This window comes from Calonectris borealis, chromosome 20 (genome assembly GCF_964195595.1).
Source record: "Calonectris borealis chromosome 20, bCalBor7.hap1.2, whole genome shotgun sequence".
Lineage (NCBI taxonomy): Eukaryota > Metazoa > Chordata > Aves > Procellariiformes > Procellariidae > Calonectris > Calonectris borealis.
Genome location: NC_134331.1, coordinates 14,229,933 through 14,244,462, shown reverse-complemented (window position 1 = coordinate 14,244,462; position 14,530 = coordinate 14,229,933). Strand labels below are relative to the sequence as shown.

Below are 14,530 nucleotides of genomic sequence, written 5' to 3'. Positions count from 1 at the left end.
ACAAGTCTGTGGATGGATGTTTTTGTGAACTAATTAGTACTAAAATATTTAACTGCTGATATTTAAGCACATGTTGATATATTGTGCTGACAGTTAAACCAGGTATAAGCCTTCAACAGTGTACAGCTATCTGGATGCAGTAGGCTCCAGTATTTTCACTGAAACAGTTAGGCTCAACCCACATGTTACTGAAAAATAATTATTTCAATGTGATTCTGTTTTCATAGATTTGGCACTTACATAGGTGCTGTAGGGAAGGATCAATGGCAGCTGAATAGTTTGCAGAGCAGAAACCAACCCACAGAGTGATGAGGGTTGTCTCAGTTGGGGGTGATCCATGTTTGAAAACAGGGAGGTGTGTTCTAGGTGCAGCTGTGTGTTTACATAAACTAGCACTGTCAAACTGAAAATGTGTCATTCAGACTTGAAAAAAATTGGCTGTGTTTTTAAAACATTGCATGAACTGTCTAAATGCTTAGTTAATTTTGAGGTCATGTCAAGTAATACATATTCATGGCCAACTTATTTGGGAAAAAAGAGATCAAACTCAAGGAAATGTAAACTCAAGGCTTTATGCAGAGTTCTGGATCTTGCTGAATGGCTTTCAAGGAAACATCTCTGAAATGTAGTGCAGTTAAATGTTTGCATGTGCCTGTGCTTGGATTGTTTTAATTAAAAAGGTGAAAGCTCTGTGTAAACAAACACTTGTGTTTAAAATGGATTTTATTGGTATGGCTTGGTCATATACATTTCATGGTCCCCTGGCGCTTTTTAAAGAGAGAATACCGTCAAAAAAAATGATTCAAATTGTTTTATTCATCGGGTTTGGATGACACTGCTCGGGTGTATGCCAAGGCTCGGTGTATGCACAGCTCGAGGGAAGTCTGAACAAGCACCTCTTTCCCTGACACCCGCAGGCTGTAACACGATTGTAAGTAAGTGGAGCTTGTGTCTTGGCTGTTCGCAGATGTCATAAATGTTCATTTTATTGAGTTAACTCCGAGTTGAAAGCCTCAATTTTCTTTCCTCATGAAGACAGAGCATTGGTGAGCTACTTAGCTACAACATGGTATTTCTCTCCAAACAAACCCATTTTTGCTATAACTGTGGAAACCAAACAGTGTTTTGCCTGAAACTGCTGCAAGGCTGTCTTCCCGTGACGAGCTGGCACCATGCTGTAGTGTGTCTCTTTGTTTTTCCCTAGTTTTTCAGTGTAGACAAGACACAACTGTTTGTGTCTGACATTCTTCTTTTCGTTGAAAATTGTCCCAATCGCTTCTGATAGTTGCCAATGTGTTATTTTTAGCATGGACTTTTGCAGTCAGTTAAAGTTCTTATCTATAAAGTACGGGTAGTAGACAGTTCTTTCCTTGCGGTTGAATTGAATTACTTGCATTGTTGTCCACCCCATGATCTGCTTTGAAATCCAAAAATAGGGTTACAATAGTGATCAGGTTACTGTTGAATATGACTATTGTACTTGTTGGTGTGTTGTCCTTAGTTTTCTGTAATCTAGTAGTTTGTGTTCTAGCTTCTGCAGTACACACTATCCTTTAGCATTTGTTTGGAAGCATCCAGCTCAACTTTACTTGCTAAATCAATCAGATGCCTAGAAAAAGGAAAACTTGTGAGTGCTGCCTACCTACTTCTGTAGTGAAAAGTGGGGGAGCCGTGGGCTATGGATGTAAGCAGTTGTCTTTGTGATCGCTAAGGTACACAATGAGTTATATGAACTCTTAAAACAAAAAAACCTCCACAACCAAACACGCCCAACTCCATGCATCTGTAATAAGTCTCTCCAACTCTCACTTTCTTTATTTGCCCTTAGACTGACATTATTGTCAAGCTCTAATGGAGAAGGGGAAATCTAACAGCTTTAAAATCACACAGTGCTGTCTGCTGTGTGACCTTTTTCCAGTTGATGGTTCAATTTATTTAGGTGATAAAGAAAACACTGAGGCATGTGAAGTCTATCTTCTTGACAGATGTGAGCTTACTGAAACTTTTTCCTCATCCTTTTCTCCTTCCTCACGTTCACAGTCAGCCTTTTGTTTTTATAAAGTGATCCATATATTTTTCTTTGAGGTTTAAATGCTTTCTAATCCTTTCAAGGTTTACAAAACTGCACCTGGCTGTTGAGAGTATGGAAAGGCAAATAGACTGATAGTTGTTGAGATGTACTGAGAGAGAGATGTTTGCATTTCATGTCAAGTGAGGCATGGTGTATGCGAAAGCTCTTCTTGACACGAAGTGTGAGGATTTGGTCAGGTCTCAGGTTATTTAGAAAAATACCATTAAATACGGAAAATGGGGAAATATCCCACAGTGGCCACAGTTACTGTGGTCAGCCACAGTAGTATCACAGTAGATTCTGTCATGCACCACTAACCCATTTCAATTGGAATAACACAGGTCAGTAAAAGAAAATAATTGAGTCATGGGTTTCTTTCTTAAAGTGTGTCTGATATGTGGTCAGCTACAGTAACTGATGAAGATTACTGGTAAAACCTGGTCAGAACTTCTCCTGAAATCATGATGAAAACCTTCAAGATTGCTGCTAAAAGTGTTTGTTATTTGATATTCAGCAGTGATTCCAGTGAGGCTCTGTTTCAATATTAGATTACATCTGCCAATAAGTAAAAGATATTGTTCACTGAAACAGACTTATCCTACCTACTGCTCTTGTTAGAAGGATGCTGAACATTTCCTTGCAGAGGTTTTGGCAGGCTGTAATCCAGGCTGCTGGTAGTCTGCAGCTGTCGGTTGAGGGATTTGGTTGTCCTGTACCCACCCCTGGGAACAAGGAACTACAACTCCTGTGAAGTTAGGTTGTTTGTTTCACTTTTTTCTCCCAAATCCCAAGATGTCTTCGGAGTTGAAGGCTATGTTCCCTGTCAGGAAGCTTGCTTTTCGTTGAAATGCCAGCATTTTATAAGACACCGTGGGAATGCTGGTATCAAACCCTTTCTCCGGAAGGGTTTGGACTCTGTGGTGACTGGAAGCAGTAAAAGCCCCAAGGCAGACAGCCTCCTGAACTCCTTGCTACGCCGAGGGATTCCTTAAAAAGTCAAGCCTTCTACTAGCCCTGTTGATTTGCCAAGAGATGTGTAAGGGTTTTATAGGGAATTGCCAATGCAGAGAAATTGAATAGCTATTCCAGAATATCCATTCTGGACCAATTATTTTGAAGTGAGACTATTCTTTAAATCCCCATTTTTCCTCTCTTGTTCTGGAATATCTTCTTTACCCGAAGAGCAAAAACTCCTGAGCAGTGTCAGAGCTGCATGTCATGGGTTTTCTCTATCAGTAATGATATGTTAAACGAAAGGTGCATTAGTAGGATTTTTATTGAGTATCCTGTTGGAATAAGTAGATTCTGTCATGCACCACTGACTCATTTCAATTGGAATACCACAGTTCAGTAAAAGAAAATAATTGAGTCATGGGTTTCTTACTTAAAGTGTGTCTGATATCATCTTTTGCAATAAAATTTTATGAGGGTGAAATGAATTTAGAGAGCTGATTAAATATGGACAGCTCTTTTCTTCTTGCGTTGGGGTGGCTCTTTGAGCTTAAGAAGAAAATAGCAGTTTTGAAAATATTTTCAATAGATAAGCGTTATTGAATTAGAAACGTCTATATCTACGGTTAGATATTTTCTCCTGGGTTTTGCAGCGCTGCCTACTTTGCAGGCAGTCTGTTGGGTAAGCACACCCTGGTTTACTTCAGATAATTTTATCTGTGTTAGCTCAAACCACTAATTTAAACTTTAAAGCTAAGCTGGTGATATTTTTTTTTTTTTTTTTTGCCTAAACTGAATTAGGAAAACTTTCCCCAGCCTGCTGTCTGGACAGATTGGTGCCACTAGGAGCTTCCAGCAAAGGAAAGCTGATGAGTAGCTGAGAGCAGTGACCTCTGTCATTCAGACTGCAGTATTCAGGAAGGATGTCTGTCTACAAGTGAGGTGAACTGGGACCACCTGAAACTTTACGAAGAGGTCCATGGCCTCATGCAGTCCTGTCTGAAACAGCAGGACGTGACTGATATAAAAGTGCCAGCAAAAGCCCCCAGCATTCCCATGCACTTTTATGCCGATAAAATTATATCTTTGCCGGTGTGATCCTCAGCTGAGAGAAGACACATGGGCTAAAATAAATGATAATGGCAGAAGAGCATTTTCTTCCCGGTATCTGAAATCTTATCAGGAACTTAAGCCTTTGTTTAAAAAAAAAAAACAACACACAACCAAACATTTTATTTGCAGATTTCTTGGTTTAGGTTTGCCTCTGTGGGCTCTTTTGGACAGTAGCTAGTGCTAAGAATCTTTATACAGTCTTGAGCTAGTAATTCCTAAAGTGTCTGTGCCAGGCTGGGCTTTCCAGAGGTGACCAGACTCTGCGCTGTCTGAAGGTGCCCTGGGTCCCTTCTCTGGGTCAGTTCCTTGTGACCAAGGAGCAGCTGCAGGGGGGAGCCCCACTGACAGCAGCCGGTGCTTCGAGCGTGGACCTGCCGCTAGTGTAAGAGATGTCCGAGGTTTATGCTGGTCTCACACCAGATAAAAAGCACTGCTACCAGTCGCTTAAAGCGGGCCTTTAGTAAGGGTGCTCTAGCGTAGTTTCATGGGTGTAAACACACACACACGTATGCGAAATCTAGATGACAGTGGTGTTAGATCTCACTATTGTCCTACATTTACATTTACATTTTGGATTAGCCAAACAATTATCTAATGGTTTTCTCTCTGGTGTCGTAGTGATGCAGAAGTTTCAGATTCTGTTTATGAGCCTCCGTGCTCTCTTTGGGCCCGAAAGGAATTTTGGCAGAAAGGGGATTGACTGGGAGGAGCAAGGAGGGCTGCAAAGGAGAGGAGCTTGTCTTGGGGCCTACGTAAAGATTTCAAATAGTGCAGAGGGTGTTGGAAGCAAAGGAGGGCCCAGCTTTTTGTTATGGGTGCAACAAGGGTTTGGAAGAGTTGGTTTTAATCCTTTTGTTTCCATGCTCCTCAGTATTGTTTCTCTCGCCAGTCTTCCTGATCCCTCTGTTACAAAGCAGAGACTTCTCCCTTGGCGTCAGTGTGCATCTTCCAGTGACTTCAGGGAGCTTTGGGTAAGGCTTTTAATGAGGAATTTAGAGCTCAGCTGTCTTCATGCATTACCAGCGTGTTCTTCTGAATTGAGCCCACGCCACTGCATGCGTGACTTGTGTCAACTTTGGCAGAAAGTTTCCAGCCCTGGAACGTGGTATGGATGCAGGAATCCTCCCGTACCGAGCCGCTTGAGTGCACCGGGTGCGAACAGAGCCAAACCAGTAAAGCTGCAGCAAAGCAAGAGATCTCTGCAGCAGCAAGCAGTGAATGTGACCAGTACAAGGCTGCCATTGTTGAGTTTAAAAATGAAACAACTTCTAGGTTAGTGTTTCTTCTTGGTTTCTCCCCCCCACCTCTTCTTTCTAGGTTTGATTTTTCTGGTGGTGGTGTTTGGAAGTACAGTTTTTTTCTTTTTTCCCCCACCCCACTCATCTCTTTTCCTGCAGCTCCCAAAGCAGGTTGCCACTCCATTCCTCCAGGGCAGAGGGAAAACTAGCTGCAATTACTAGCTGCAGATGTAAACACTTGCTGCCCTGCCCTGGAGAGTCCAGCTGCTACTAGCAATTAAAAGACAGTTAGCAGTTCCCCTCTAGTGTAAATTCTTGCGGAGAGTAATTACTGCCCCTTCCCACATCCCACCCCAGAGGAAGTGGAATTTCAGTGAGGTAGCATTGGGATTTTTTCCAATACTTTGCAGCCCCTGTCAACCTCTGGGAGTTCCCAAGGCTAGTCTAAGAATCTCTCCTCTTGTCTTCCTAGTGAAATAAGCTTTTGTTTCCAGTAGCGTCCATCCTGTTCGGCAGCAAGTTCAATTCAGCCTGGGGACTTTGATCTACATTGTTCTGGCTGGTCTTGTCCTATTTGTTTAGACTTGCATTTGTCTTTGTTTAGTAGGACTCATAAATGATAACATTTCCTCCAGGAACGTGGGTGTTGCTGTTGATGTTAATGTAGTACCAGAAGACCACCATGCTATGTGCTTTCCACTTTTTAAAAAAATATATTTTGTTTGAAAATATGACATATACACACATACATGTAAAGTGCATGTAAAGTAGGACAATATAGAACTGATTAGTTTCACCTTTTTTTTTTTGAATAAATATAGAAGTAACTCCTGTATAAAATAGGTGTAATAATTCTTCTGCCCCTCATGTAGGGCTGTATAGTTTCCTGAAATCTTTAGAGAGGAGTTGAGAAATGCAACTTATCATTGCTGGATTTCCTCTTCCTGTACAGACAGCGTTTGGCTGACACGCTGTGAAATGTGTACCAGTTATCAACGTGTTTTCAGTTTCAAGGGTCGTTCAAAAATTCCTTTTCTCAGCTGTTCTGGGAAAAAATTTATAGAGACCATTGACACCAGAAGAATCTGTCATGACGGTGTTTTCTGCATTTCTGTTTCGAGCCTTTGCAAAGAGGCTACTGAAATATTAATGGCTTTCTGCTTTGTGAGCCATCACATTGTGGTAGCACTGTCTGTGTATCCTTTCTATGTTTCCAAAACACATGTGGTTTAGATGCCTTTCATATATTTTAATACAAAGTGGCTGGTTGAGTGGTCCATGTTCTCCCAGAGGAGCCAAAACTCACTTCATGGATCAAGAAAATAAGGCAATTTACCGTTCAGGCGATTGTGGAGGAGGGTGATTTAAAATGTTGTAGTGGCTTGAAAAAAAGAAAAACCCAAAGCAGTGATTGAAAGGCTTGGAATGACTGAGTTAATGTGACAACTCCTTTTCCTCGGTTAGGTCTATTGCAGAGGTGATCGTGCACCGTTAATGGGTTATGCGGAGCTCAGTGGTACCTGTTTGCAGGACTTGCTTTGAAATTAAGTGAGAGATCATTTATTTAATAGGCAGCATTAAAGAATGAGTTTCTGATGAAGCAAGTTAGGTGTTAAACACTTTTCAGGTGAACCATTTACTTATGTAATTATCTCTCATTTACATTATAATAAATGTTTCTCCAGGGCGTTTAACCAATCATGAAATGCAATTAATTTTCAAATGTTCTTCAGCAACAATTGACACTCCAGAGACCGAACTCCCTAGTCAGTGTATACATTTTTAAACTCTCCTGCTAAAGGGAAGCTGTTTCAGCTCGGTTGATCATGCAGTTGTTAAATTTTAGGGTTTTTACGTGTTTCATACATGCCTATCACTAGAAGTCTGGAGTGCTGGGCTTGATACCCAGGTTGTTTAGGCCTGATATCTCCCCTTAGTTTCCAGAGCACTGAAGAGGTTCAGGGTGTTGTTCTTCAAATTAAGCCCAGGACTCACGTCAGTGAAGACAGAGGAGTTTAAATGCTCTTGGTTTGTGTTACCGACTCCGATTCCTGTATGATACTGGTCAGGGTACGTAGCCAGCTGTTCTGCAGTTTCTGTGTATGTAAAATAAGAGTAACATAAACTTCATGTCTCTAAGGTGTACGTGGAGATGTATGGGTGGAAGGGACTGGTTGGTGACTACGTAGTGTCTCTGGACGGCAGTCTAAGTTTCATGCTGCTTAAGTTTACTTAATTCACTTTCTAACCTAAATGTTGTTACAGTCACTTTTGTTCTAAGTCTTATTAGCGCGCTGATAAGATAATCTGTGGAATTCCACTTTTTACAACTGTACTTGGTCCAACAGCTGAGAAGGCTTTTCAAGAATGGATTAATTTTATTGCGACGTTCCGTTTTCAGATGAATTGCTGCTGCGGTTGGAGTAGGGATCTCAGTTTGAGCCAGCTTTTTAAAAATGAAAAGGAACAAAGTGATGTTGTTGACCCTCACCTACTCCTAACAGACCTGCTTCTGCACACTGGCTCCATTTTTTCTGATGTTAAGCCTTGGGCCCTAATGCAGATACTGTTCCAGCCATGCCGGATTGCAGAGGACAGATGGGCTTAGGTGGAAAAGGGCTTACAGGCGCTGCGGAGGCTCTCCAGCCCCGAGCGTTCATGGATCTGAAGCAGTGGAACCTGCAAGTCTCGTGTATTTGGAGGCTGAAGAGGAGGAAGAGCTTTTATCCTTTCATGCTAGCAAAATCCAATGTAGGAAGGCTCTTGCAGTGATATTCCATCTTCATAGCAAACAAATAAAACCACTTTGATTGAATTTGTGCATTTTCCTGAGGCTTTCTCTTCAGCCAGGGATAAAGCGGAAAGGAAGCTTTATTTACAGATGTTGCTTTCAGAAGGAATCTAGCATGAATGCTCTTATCTGTAAGTACATCTTTGGGCATCAGACATCTTTCCATTTATTTAGAAACACGATAGAAAGATTGTCTGATACGGCAGTGAATACTTGACAAATTCCTATGCTCTGTTTTTTTGCCTCGGAGTACATAAGCAGTTTAAAATGAATCCATGTCTGCTGTTACATCATCCTGTTGCTTCCAGCAGAATACCAGCACTTTTGACCGACAAGTTTTGTTACTCGCTGTTTAAACTGACCTCTAAATGTAAGAGACCAGAATGTGACTTGTTGTGGGATGCAATTACCCGACGTCTGCTTGCTCTGGGCCTTCTGTGTTGTTCTTGGAGGTGTCTCTGAGACCGAACCCGGTGGGATTTGGGTCTGAGCTACTTGAAGTGTTCATATGTTCCCTATAAATAGAGGGCAGCTAGTGGGTTTCAGGCGGCGTGGATTTTGTAAGCACCTACACACAGATCACAGTCAGATCATTATGTTGATCTAAACCATTTTGTAATCCTCTACAATCTGGGTTTAGAGACTGTTATTAGTGTCACAAATAAAAGCTTGTGACTTCTGTAGTTCTCAAGATAAAGGAAGACACGTACTTTCAGAGAATTACATATTAAAAATAAAGCACATAAACATGCAGGAGTTTAAGGATAGTTATCCCACTTTTCAAGACTGAGTCCTGAATTCACAAGATTGCAAGAGAGATTAATTTTAATTTCATACTCGACCATGTACTAAAGAAGAAGCCGAGTTAAACCAGGAAGACAAGGCATGAAAAAGAGTCTCTTAAAAGTCTTCCTCTCTCAGTAACTTGAAGCTTTAAATGTGGCTACAAGGAAGTGTATTTTTTTGTGTTTGTTTTTAAACTGAACATATATCTTTTAGGAAGGAAACCCCTTTTTGCCCTGACAGATCTCAGGTTTAGAGATAGAAATGGATAGAAAGGTACTTAAGGGTTCTGTTTTCTCACAAACTATTTTCTAAGCTCATGAAAAGCCTCTGAAAAATGATACTGAAAGGCACGATAGAGAGCGATTTCAGCTATTGTTAGCATCCATGTTTGTGTTAACTGGCCTGGTAACTGATATCTTCCCACTACAGACAAGCAGCAGCTTCCAGCCTCCATTATTGAGAGCGAAAGCAGGGGAGGGTGTGGGAAGGACAGCAGGCATCTCTGTGATGGATGCGGCTGGGTTTGGCCTGGACTCTGCGGGGTGTTTGGATATTGCCTCTGACTAGCATCCCGGTCCTAATCTCCTGCTGTTGGATTTCTGCCTGCAGTTACCTGAAGGAGTTCCGCACGGAGCAGTGCCCTCTTTTCGTGCAGCACAAGTGCACTCAGCACCGGCCCTACACTTGCTTCCACTGGCACTTTGTCAACCAGCGTCGTCGCAGATCTATCCGCCGCCGGGATGGTACATTTAACTACAGCCCTGACATTTACTGTACCAAGTATGACGAGACCACAGGAATCTGCCCAGAAGGAGATGAGTAAGTAAAGCCTGCACCCTGCTTTTCAGGCATTAGGCTTTTGGGATCAGTCCAGGTGATGATTCCAGCCGGTTCTTGTAGAGATGAGGCAAGTCAGCAGTAAAGCAGCTTTGTAACATACGTAACATGAGAACAGATGTAAAAACTGTAATAGCAACCCATGTGCTCCAGGCCTGCAGCAGAGATGATACTAAGGGTGAGTTGGATGGAAGTTCAGCTCCTGCATTGTTCAGCGTCCTCGTGAACCTTGGCATCTTCAGCGAAGTTGGGGTGTGAAAAACAGCTCGCTGACGAATGGACTGAGAGAGACTCTGTTCACACAAGTCCCTGACTGTCAAATAATAGCTCTTGCTCGCTAGCAGGGTAGCTTAGTTTTTAACAGCTTGCCGAAAGAGGAATACCTTTGTCCTCCAGTCTGTGCCCTGAATTATCTATCCCCACCTTTTTAAATCGTATCGGTTACTTGCCAGTTTATTTTGTCTTCCTGAACTTCTAAGAAGCCAGTAGGGGAATGGCAGGTCCCAAAGAGTTTGTTTTATTGGGTCTTCTCTCCCTGTGATTGTGGTAAGTTTCGCTGGAGCAGAGGTGCAAGTGTTTCTGTTGTGCATGTGGCAGGGTCCAGCAATTAAAGGGTTAACCCAGTAATAAACTTTAGTCACATGACAGATATGGAAGAACAAATAGTGTAGCCAAACTGTGGTCAAATATAGGGAGTGTTTTATATAGAGATGCTATAGAAAGATGGAATTTCAGTTCCCTCTCATGGTGCCAGTATAAACACACACAAAAAAATGCTGTTTATTGGGAAAACAATATTTTTTACCTGATTAAGTAAAGATCTTGTGACTACAGCAGAATGGAATAATCCCCCAGCCTGAGGCCTCAGTTTCAATACTTTCTTCCTTTTAGAAGAGAACTAGAAGGGACTGGAAGTAGGATATTTAGGGGCTTTGGCTTCTAGATCACTTGTTTGTATCTGGCTCAAACTCAGTGAATGAAAACTGTTGCCACCTCAAAACTCTTTGCTGATTTGTATTTTTAGCTTGATGCTGCAATATCTAAACTTTACTTATTCCATCTTGTTGGTTTTTTTTTTTTATTTCTCAGTGTAGATTGTTCTTTTTCTGCCTAAGAGGGTGAAACAAAATATCAGTTAAAACAGTAGTATTGCAGTTCTCCTTTCTTCTCCGGTGCTCTGCATAAAGGATGCATCTGGCTATAGATAGGCTGTCGCAGCCCTGTAGGAGTACATCAGCAGGAAACAGTAACAGCACGAAGTCTAGATGAGCTGCTGAGGAAATGGTATGTGCCATGTGATGTCCCTTCAATCATGGCTAGTATATCAGAACTCCCTGACAGTGTCCTTGCTCTTTTCCAGATCCGTGGCAGTCACTAGACTAGAATAATAACCTGCTGCTGGCTTAATAATCCAGCTGTCTTTTTGGGAGGGAAACTATTATATACTGCGTAGTGACAGGTTTAGGGGTTCTGTATAGCTTTGGAAGGCACAGCATAAGAGAAGAGGCAGAAGTAGGAAAGGGGTTGTCAACTACAGCATCCTGTATTGGCAATACGTCTTCTTGTAGTGTTGAGTCCATCACCTGTGTGACTAAACTTTGGCTGTTCTTCCCTCCTCCTCCTGTACCTCAGGTGTCCCTTCTTGCATAGAACTACTGGAGACACAGAGAGGAGGTATCACTTGCGCTACTACAAAACTGGAATCTGCATTCATGAGACGGACTCCAAGGGAAACTGCACAAAGAACGGAGTCCACTGCGCATTTGCTCATGGGCCCCATGACCTACGCTCTCCAGTGTATGACATCAGGTTAGTAGAGGTTGGGGCTCTGTATGAAAAGGGTAATTTCTGTACCTAAAAGAAAAGTCAGGTGACTGAAGGACAGTACTACTTCAGTGTGAAATGCTTAGTGCTGGAGCGATGATGATACATGCCTTCCTAATAAGGCAAATCTGCAAAATCTCCGGGGACGATACTCAAAATCATCGGGGAAAGAGAGCACACTTTAAACTAGTTGTGCTGTGGTTTGGAGTCTGATGGGGGGGTCCAAATAATGCATCTGGAATTCCCAGGGAATGAAGAACATGAATTGCAGTTGCTGTTCAACTAAAGATGTTCTGACAAAAAATGCATGAATGAAATGCACCCACTTAGGAATTGTTACCATGCTCCACTATGTCAGTTTTTATACACCTTTGTCTGTCTCTTCATCTGCTCAGTCTGTATATTCATTTAACTCTGTCCACAAAGGGAGCTTCAGGCGATGGAGGCTTTGCAGAATGGTCAGACTACATCAGAAGGTGGCATAGAGGGTCAGTCTGCAGTTGCTGCTAGCCATGCTATGATAGAGAAAATACTCAGTGAGGAGCCAAGGTGGCAAGGTGAGTGTCACTTAGGGTCTGTGGCACTGGGAAAGTCTGATGTTTGTGGAGTGCCTGCTCCTGTCGAACTCTTGTATAGTAAATACATATCATGATCATCTCCCACTAACTGGTTGCTTCTTTTGCAGATACAACATATGTGTTGGGAAATTACAAGACAGAGCAATGTAAGAAACCCCCCCGTCTCTGTCGCCAGGGTTACGCCTGTCCCTACTACCACAATAGCAAAGACAGAAGAAGAAGCCCACGAAAACACAAATACAGGTACTCTGGTCCTGGATATTCTATTTCCCAGCTGCGTGGTGAGGTGTAGTAGAAATCTGTAAAGAAGGATCCAGGATTTTGTCCACTAGATGATTTTTTTAGTGTGTCTCCAAGGCCTGTACTGACAGATGTGATGGACTGTTACTTCTGTCTAGGAGACAGGATAACAAACTAAACAAGGAGTTTTGTGGTATATAGGAACCAGTATCTCTAATAAATGACTGTTGCTAAATCATGTTACAACTCTGGTTTTAAGGCAAACAGAAAACCTGTGTCTGGCATCCCCTTACTGTATAAACTCCTGCTTTAGAAAGCAGTGCAGGAAAATGAAAACAAAAGAAAGTTTTAATCGCCATTTAGAAACAAACTTGCACAGCAGTGTTTTCATGATAAAGGATTCAGAATCATCAAGCTGCTTGCTGTGTGTGCCTGATGATGGGGATCGTGACCAGTACTGTAGCTGGACATGCATTCCTAACCAACTGCTAAAGACTGTGCTTTTGAGGCACCAGGGTGTTCTCCTCACTCAGCTGTTGCTGGATTTTCAGCATGCCGCGTCTCCCTGAACATGTTTCATCCAAGTTATAGGCCCTCATTTCCTCCAACACAACAGAGCTTTTGTTGTGGTCTCAGTGGGGCTTTTCCTTAGTTCCTTTTTGAAAAACATAAGAGCAGACCAGAAAGCCAGGAGAGAAAATACCATGGATGTTCTCACTTCCGTTCCCCACCCCCAACATTCACAGAAATTTTTGAATTGGCACTGACATCCCGTATTTAAAAACCTAAATAAATAAAAATCAAAGGAACGTTAATCCCAACACCTTCAGGAGAAACAGAAACATTAAGCCAGTCTTCAGGCAGCAGCTACGTGCTTTCTGCCCCTGCCTGGGCCCTTTGGGAAGGGAAGAGGTGAAAGCTTCTCCCCTCCTGATCTCCACTCCCTTCTGTGTTGCTTTCCCCACCCCCAGCTAATGTGGCTGCAGGCGTCTGCTGCTAAATGCTTCCCTCTGCTGTTTTTGGAGGGAACGGGTAAGAGCATAAAGAGCAGGGGAAGTAGGTCATGGCAAAAATTCCGAACTGGGAAAAGGAACTGTTCCTGTCTGGGAGAAAGAGAATGGACTTGCCTTTTCCCCAGTGACCTGACTCAGCCTCTTTTCCACATGGCCATACCATAACCCTGGAAACATACCACTGTAAGGGTATGACGTGTTTTAGGATTAGCCAATTCACTTACTAGCTTTCTATGAACGTACAGTTCCAAAACAGAAACCAGACCCAGCATCTCTGACACTAATCACATCAGCTGCTAATATTGTTCAGTTATGTTGGTTCAGGTTGTATTTGGTTTCAGATGGAGAGCTAACCATGTTTCTTTCACTGGGAAATTGGAAGAGGGGGAAGAAGATGCGATACCAGCGAGGTGGGGGGAAGCAGCAGCCAGCCTAACAGATTGTACAGCTGAGGGCGGGCAGCTGAGCCTGCCTCCCAGCTGAGGAAGCAAAGCTCAGAGCACGTTTGTGGGTCTGATGCATTCTCCTGCTACCTTATTTACACAGATCTTCACCGTGTCCCAGTGTGAAACATGGAGACGAGTGGGGAGATCCCAGCAAGTGTGAAAATGGAGACTCATGCCAATACTGCCACACTCGCACAGAACAGCAGTTCCATCCAGAGGTACAGTAACCTGCTCACTCCGTTTGGTAGCTGACTAGAAAAGCAAAAACATTCCAGGCGTATGAAGTAAATTAGTGTGCCAGCTGGGAGAGTATGTGGGCTGCTTGTAGTGTGTTCCTGGGATACAGAGGAACTGCCTGTTGGAAGTAAGCTGAAATTCAGCTGCTTGAGAGGGGTGCCTTTTCGTTAGGTAGGCCACATGGGAGAAGGTAAGAAAAGTAGGGGAAAACTCAACTGTAAGAGCAGTGTCATGTATGGGGGTCCTTTTGAAAACATGATGAGGGTTTGCAGGTGAGCATACAGCATCCATTTCCCTGAGGAAAAATTCTTGGTTGATGATGATCGCACTAAACCATAGATACCCACGAACTGGTGCTAAAAACCACCAGGCTCTTAGTTGTGAGCATGCCCAGAGCATTCCAGT

The 14,530-nt window shown here is 42.7% G+C and overlaps 1 protein-coding gene across 15 annotated transcripts in view; it reads left to right on the top strand.

The window, feature by feature from the left end:
- The window catches only part of UNK (unk zinc finger), a 45,518-nt gene that overhangs the window by 9,215 nt on the left and 21,773 nt on the right, over positions 1–14,530 (top strand). For 5 of the 15 annotated variants that reach the window (XM_075169987.1, XM_075169989.1, XM_075169977.1 and 2 more), the window contains exons 2-6: positions 9,560–9,769; positions 11,420–11,596; positions 12,038–12,168; positions 12,297–12,432; positions 13,989–14,106. In XM_075169987.1, the coding sequence (XP_075026088.1) occupies positions 9,560–9,769; positions 11,420–11,596; positions 12,038–12,168; positions 12,297–12,432; positions 13,989–14,106 (772 nt within the window). Of the gene's footprint in view, positions 1–4,736; positions 5,107–5,217; positions 5,408–9,559; positions 9,770–11,419; positions 11,597–12,037; positions 12,169–12,296; positions 12,433–13,988; positions 14,107–14,530 lie in introns of those variants that run through there. The other 10 variants (XM_075169986.1, XM_075169981.1, XM_075169980.1 and 7 more) reach the window with 8 other exon arrangements.